General features: G+C 40.2%; 1 protein-coding gene across 1 annotated transcript; it reads left to right on the top strand.

Annotated features, from left to right (window-relative positions):
• Positions 1-490: 490 nt before the first annotated feature.
• Positions 491-4,047, top strand: tmem229a (transmembrane protein 229A). The gene has a single exon (XM_061714319.1). The coding sequence runs from the start codon at positions 552-554 to the stop codon at positions 1,572-1,574; it is 1,023 nt and encodes a 340-aa protein (XP_061570303.1). The 5' UTR covers positions 491-551; the 3' UTR covers positions 1,575-4,047.
• Positions 4,048-7,692: the final 3,645 nt, after the last annotated feature.

The raw sequence follows: 7,692 nt of genomic DNA, 5'->3' as shown, positions 1-7,692 counted from the left end.
GTCAGTGTGCATTGGTCTCCCAGTTTTTATTTTTGTTTTTATTATGCCTATTTTTCAGTCAAAATGTTAAGCACTTTGTATTCCATGTGGGATGAAAGGTGCTATACAAATAAAATTTGATTGATTGATTGGTTGATTGATTGATTGATTGATTGATTGATTGATTGATCGATTGATTGATTGATTGATTGATTGATTGATTGATTGATTGATTGATTGATTGATTGATTGATTGATTGATTGATTGATTGATTGATTGATTGATTGTTGAAACACAACATATGTCTGTTTCTGAATTTCGCAATTTTTAAACTGTCTTGTTTAATGTTATATTCAACACTTTTCACGTCCCAATACACGTTTCTAGGTCTACAATCTCAAATTTTACGTTGTGACAAGAGAGGACTTTCATACCTGATTGTGTTTTGGGATTTCCGAGCAGCCCATGAACGCGGCAGTCGCTAACTGAGATGTGTTTTTTTCCTCCTGCTTGACAGAGCAACACAAATAAATACGAAGTCATTGAGGAGCATGCCTTAACGGGACTGAACATGGCCAGTCGGTGGCGGGACGGTCCCCGGATCAGCGAGCCGGAGCCGCCCGCGGAGAGCCGCGGGTGTGCGCGGGGGCTGCCGCGCTGGATGCGGCTGTACTTGTACGGGATGCACGGCGTGACGCTGGACGTGCTGCTCTCATCCCTGCAGGGGCTCGCCAAAGACCGGGACCCCAAGCTGCTGGGCTTCTCCTCCCCTTACCTGTGCATCATGCACGCACTGACCCACTTCGTGCTGGAGAAGATCTACTCCCAGAAGAGCCGTTTCCGAGGCCGGCCGGCGGTGTTTCAGCTGATCTTCTTCCCGTCCGTGTACATCGGGCTGCAGATGCTCGTCAGCAACATCAGCAACATCAGCAACATCAGCAGCATCAGCATCAGCCTGGCCGAGCAGGTGCGGCTGCTGTCAGGCACTCAGCTGGCCGTGCATTACGTCCTGGCCCTGTACTTCTCCCAGGTGCTGCACCCAGGGTTGTCACATCTGGAGTACGACCCCAAATGTGACCCCAACAGAAGATGTGGGCTCCCCGGCTTTGCACGTTTTGCCTTTTTCGGCATGCACGGTTTGCTGGACGAGGTGTTCTTTACCTCCCTGTTCCACCTGGTGGAGAGGTCTGACCGGAGCCTGAGGGGCCACACGTCCCTGTGGTCCTTCCTGATGTACGGCAGCTGCAGCTTCGCCGTGGAGAAGCTGTACCTGCACCTGCACTTCGGCAGGGGCTGGGGCGCCGGCAGGAGGCTCCCTGTCTACGTCTGCCTCATCTACGCCTGGGAGCTCAGCTGGGGCCTGGCCCTGAGGCAGTTCCACGCCTGCTCCTGGGATTACTCCCACTACCCCCACAACTTCATGGGACTCATCACCCTCCTCTACCTCCCCGGCTGGGTCTGCCTGAGCCTCTACCAGGACGTGCTGTCCAACGTCCTCCTGAGGATCAGACGCACCGCTTTTGAGGGAAACTGTGCGAGTGGGGAGAATGGAGAGGTCAACGGACGACTGGAGGCAACCAAAAAACAACTTTAATTGAAGTTTTTAATACTTCCTGGGAAAACTCAGACCCACATTTGACTGAGGATGAAACGCACCGACATACACGCTCCAGAAATGACAAGGAAGTAAACGGGTACATAGCACAGACTGGGCCATTCCCAAACCAGTTTAAAGAGAACAAAATGTTTTTCTCCAACCAAACCGGTTTAAAGAGAACAAAATGTTTTTCTCCAACCCAAGATTAGCATTTGTCACATATCACTTCATTATTAACTAAAATCATGATTACTTTTAGTCTCATTTGCTACGAGCAGGAGTGTGAAATACAGGATGCAAGATGGCTTCATATTTTCAGTAAAGTTAAGAGTGCATGTTTGAGTCTTGACACTTGCTACCAGCATGCAGATTAGATCTTTTTTCAATTTGTCACTCAGATATTTGAGGGACCATGATTGTTTACCCAACCCAGTTTAAAGCTGCACTGAGGAGTTTTGCTTTCACTTTGAAATATAAATTAATTTGAATGACTATTTGCTTAGTTTTTCCAAATGGGAGCCCACAACGACGCCTCCTAAAGATAACCAAAGTTATTTTCGACTTCCAGTTGTCATGTTACGACATTATGTCACAATGATTAAACTAGCTATGGTAGACATTAAGGCATAGGCAACTAAGAGATTCAAAGTAACAATTAAGGAAAAACAAGTGAGTGACCAAACAAAATAATAAAAAAAAGTTCATCTCCGACAAAGGTGTAAAGGCGGACTGGGAAAACTGCAAAGGTTCCTTTTCCCACTTTAAATTCTGTTAACCTACTGCCATTTTTGTCTTTCTAATGAAAAATACAATTGTAATATGAAGGACTTTTGCACAGTCATGATTTTAAAGTGTGAATAAGTGAATAATCTTTGCAGAAGTTGTGAGCTATTGAGTTCTGCTTTTAGTTGAATTATGTTGTGTACATTTAGATCAGCATGCTCAAACGTATTTGCATGCTAAACCTACAAAGAAAATAACACATGGACATTTTTCCAGTAATTGGGCTTCATTCACAAAATCACACATGTTCCCCCCTAACGTTCCAATTTCAAAAATGCTTGAATAATTTTATTATTAATGATGCATCTTTGCAGAAAACTCAATTTCCGTGTCCTCTAAACCCAGTCATAAATGTAGCAAAGGAAACCTGCAACTGTAAAAACGTACTTAAAGACAAATTAAATTTTACTGTGAATTTTGTCATGAACCAAACAATTCTTTTCTGGAGTGCCTTCCTGTGCAAACAGACCTAACTAAACAAGACATGACTAAGACTTGAGAGTGTATGTAGCTGCGTTCCTCGACTGAAGCACTTCCAGACAAGAAGAATATTTTAGCTTCCTGTTGAGCTACTTGAATGCAGGGCTGACGCGGCGCGCCACGTGGTCATGTATCTGTGATTGACAGTAAAAGTTGGAGTACACCTTTGATAAACAGTAGAATCAATCAGTCTGGAGTTTTGAAATAATAAACCCGCTTGTGTGTTGCTTATTACTCAGAAAGACTTGATTTAGTCACATATTTAGGGTAACCGGCACAAATATTTAATCTTGTTGTCATGACTGTGAAATCCTGTCCTTACTTACGCAGCTATCACTGTACATCAAGGTTGTGTTCACACTGCCAGCACAAATCCAATTTTTGGCATATCCAGATTGTATTTGGATTTATTTATTTATTTATTTGAAAGTCTGGAGCCAAAATCACATGAAATTCCGTTTTTTCCATATCAGATTCAAACCACATACAGAAGTGGTTTCAAATGTGACTGTTAGCTAGAAGTTAGTTTGTCTGAACCTGGCACCTGTGCACTATATAGGAGTTCATACTGACCTCCTTCGTTCCTGGCACTTTCTTGTAATTTGTAGAAAGTTGGCGCCGCAGCTCTACATAACCATTTGCAAGAAAAGCCAGTTCGGGTTCCTCCGTTTGGATTCATTTACATCTGTTCCATGTGTTGAGGTTACCATAGCAACCATGTGGATTAGGGAATGTCAGCAAGGACACACAGATCAGGATCTGATCACTTCCAGTATATAATGTACAGACTCAGTCAGCAAAATCGGATTCTGATTGAATGTGTTAAAAGTTGGATTTGGTCTGGCAGCGTGAACGTAGTCTTAGAGCACCGGCAACTTCCAGACTGTGGATGGTGTGATGTTTTTGTTTCTCTTCCTTTAACTTGGCAGCTATACTGATATTCATAAACATTTCCACTCTCTGCCACTAGTCCTTTTGTACATATAAAGCTATTCTATGACCGATTAACTGTTTGTTACTCATACTTAACCATACTATGGTGCACTTTCATTTTTAAAATTGATTTAAAAGCAAGCATGAAACGTTTGAGTCAAATACAGTCTCATGAAAAAAAGACATGTCAGTAGCATGCAATGTATGACTTATTTTAGTAAATTTAATATGGTATATACATGTATATATGTTATATTTTTTCTTTTTTTGTAATTTTTTGGCAAATACTGCCTACAAATACTGGAAAATGTGTTTTCCTCACATTTATTTGAATACTCTTCCGACTTCTCGCCACCTTATTCCGGTGGAGGTGTTTGCGTATCTGATTGATCCCAGGGGTTATGTTGTTAGGTGTAATAGTCTTCGGTAAGGTGTCCTGGGGGGGCAGCCAGACCAACAGCAATTCAAATAGACTCACATGGAAAAGAAAAATCAAGGAGCACAGTGTCCCTTGCTAGAGTATTGATTGCTGGGGTCCCAACTCCTCTGGGACGACCACCTGCTGCTGATGGTATGAGCCTCAGCGCGCTGACTCTCGATCACAGAAACTGGCACTTAGGATGTGGAACGTCTCCTCTCTGGTGAGAAAGGAGCCCGAGCTTGTGCCGGAGGTGGAGACCAACCAGATTTACTTGGACTTCCTGCAGCAAGGAACCAATCCCTTTTCCAATCTGGAGTCATCCATGGTAAGAGGTTCTGTTTATTTCAGTTTCAGCTAAAGACAATCAATCGTAGCATGCATGAAAACCTTAATTAGTTTTTATGGAGTAGTGGAAATAGATTATTTTCCTTTTCACTTGTTGCTCACAAAAGAAAAAGGCATCAGCTGTCCCTCAGCCTGCACTGGTTCCTGCTTTAATGTGAACTAAACAACACTTGGGGTTTTCTTTTATCTGATGTCTGAAGTCTGACGATAAACGTGACGACTGAAGGTTTTATCTCAGTCTTACGTCAGGAAATACTCATTCAGGTTCCTGGTACACACTGATGACATTTCTATCATCTCTCATTAACACTTCCTGTTTGAGAAATTGCGATACTTTTCAAACAAACCAGAGAGCAACAGGAACAAACACAATCATCAGCTTGACAATACACATTAATTCCAGTAAATTCTCTTCTTTTTAATACAAGAAAAATGTTGTTTTGCTGTGATATAAACTGCATTAAGATAGCTGAATTATGTTACATGCTGATCTGTGCATGCTGTTACAGTGTGTTTAAATAATCTTACTTAAAACTATGAAATTAGCTGAAGTAAACTAGGTGATGTGTCTTCATGACATCTTGGAGATAATTTCCATATAAACAAAATCCCAGAAGATTTCACTACCCAGAAATACACAACTGACCTACAACACTTAACACCAGAATGAGAACCTACGATTGAAAAGTATGTCCTTTGTCTATAAACATGAAACGTAGTTTATACCTATGAAACAGGAAGTGATTTTGCCTACTTTAGCCTACTTCATACTTCACATTCAACTCTTAAAAAACGACCTCAAAATGGAATCCTTGAACTTCACTAGTCCATAAAATGCTAAAGTTTCACTAATTCAATCATGAGAAATGAGATTTGGACCAGGAATCTTTTAGCTAAGAGACAGTTGCAAAACAGAGATACACTATAGATATCGGTTATTAATCCTGGATAAGATTTCACTTTTTAACCAGTTAAGATGTGATCAAAGTTATCTTTTGAATGTATTTTCCACTTAACTATCTCAGCTGGTATGGACTATATATGTAAGAAGAACTGGACAACCCCCCTGTGATGTCAGCCATAAGTTTTCTGGAGAATGCTTCTGAGCAGGCCGTCCCTCCTTAACCGCAGAACACGCGCTGTACGTAGGGCCTCATCTTCTAATGGGGGCCATTTGCATGGTAGCGCATACAGTATGTGCTACCGTGAGGCAGAGGACCAAAAAGAGACCTGTAATCTGACCGTGCAATGATTGACGGCACTCGATATCTGACCAATCAGGGGGTGCGCATGCAGGCAGGCTGTTGCAGAGCTGCAGAAGGAGAGATTTCAACATGTCGTACCAAAAGTCATCACGAATCAGAAGCGAGCAAGAAAAAAATAGCCAAAACACGAGGAAACTCATGCTTCACTTAAAGGTGGGTATGTTGTTGAAATAAAACTTTCCAGCAGCCCTGAACATTTATTGAATGCCTTGTTAACGCCCCATTCATTCACCTCTGTTGGAAAAGAGTGGTAAAATACTGACATAGTTTCTAATAAAAAGGGCCACAATGACAAAATAAAAGCGAGGGGCTATTTTACTAGTCGCTACTTTGTCAAAATTTCACAGTCTCATGATCACGTGTTATGCTTGCTGTACGCTGCAAAAATATTCTACATGCAAATTAATTTATAAAAAAATTATAACATTTTATATAAATTGAAAAATGTGAGCGTCTTTTTTGTTCTTCTCACATATCAAATTTTAACAAAAGGTTGACACCTTACATTTAGATTTAGCAGATGCTTTTATCCAAAGCAACTTACAACAGAGGCCTTCTATAATATGTTTAAATGTATAAACATTTATGTCTAAAATATATGTCGATAAAATCTAAATATATTTAAAGATGTCTTAATGTACTTAATGTACTACACTTTTGCAGCTTTCTTCTGAGGCTGCTTCTGCTAACTAAACTGTTGCATTTCAGACTTCTTCCTGGCTGAGAACATTTTAACATGACTCTAAAAGTAGAGAATGCTATCTGCTCTAGTCGAGTAAATTGGCTGTATTCAATATAGACTGGTTTGACTCACCTCAGGAATCTTGAACAAAATACAACTTTTGTCAGTTATTGGGTTTCTTTATCTTCATTGTAGCCTACTATATCTACAGACCCTTTCTGGCACTCGGGTTGCATATTTCCCATGTTTGTTCAACAAGGTTGTGAACTGAATGGTAAATGGTGGTGAACTAAATATAACAGTGAAAAATTAATGAGCAAGAAAAATGTCCACATGTTCACACTGGCAGAAGCTCTTATCGGGAAATTGGTGTAAATCCTGTTTGGTGCACTGAATTTTTGTTGTTTTTATATAATGTATTGACAGATTAATACCTTTACAACCTAGAACTCAATGAAGGTTAATGAAATAAATTATTTGTAAAATTGAAGAATGAATATTGAAAAAAATTACATAATTTATGTCTATTTTTTGTTTATTGTCACTTTTTTAATATCACTTACGATTTTTCTTTATAGCAGAGCTGTTCATTCAGGTCAAACTGAGTCTTCCCACAATCATAAATAAATGCTGTAGTTGCCTTTTTCCATTTATTTACATGAGCAGTCAAATCACATGCAAATACCCACAGGGAGAATATTCTCACAGACACACAATACATTTGCATATTGCACAGCCATGTGAGCAATCTTTGGTTTATTTATGCTATAATACATAACGTGATTTTTACATCAGTCTTTTTCCAAGGACTCTTCAGAGTTTTACTTCAGAGCAAGACATTATATGTTATTAATATTTATGTCTGAAACATAATCCCAGCAATTCAGCAGCACCAAAAATATGTCAATATGCCCGTTCATGATTAAGAGAAGATGAGAAATTACAAAATTCATGAAAGGATGACTAAGTTTAGCTTAGTTTAGTTTAGCTTAACAAATGAAGAATGAGTTAGATTGATTGGGGTCAGACAGGCCTAGCAGCATCAGCTTAATATACTGCAGGTGCCAGTAAATGATCCTTTGTGGGCTCAGTTCCTTTAGCCAACCCACGCTGTGAGCATTAACAACAGCACTTATGGTTTCAAATGTCATTTCAGTGTTGAAATCAGAAATGACCACTGCATTTAGCTAAGCTTCACCCCCGACC

Source organism: Cololabis saira, chromosome 23 (genome assembly GCF_033807715.1).
Source record: "Cololabis saira isolate AMF1-May2022 chromosome 23, fColSai1.1, whole genome shotgun sequence".
NCBI classification, from domain to species: Eukaryota; Metazoa; Chordata; class Actinopteri; order Beloniformes; family Belonidae; genus Cololabis; species Cololabis saira.
This window is presented reverse-complemented; position numbering and strand designations above follow the sequence as displayed.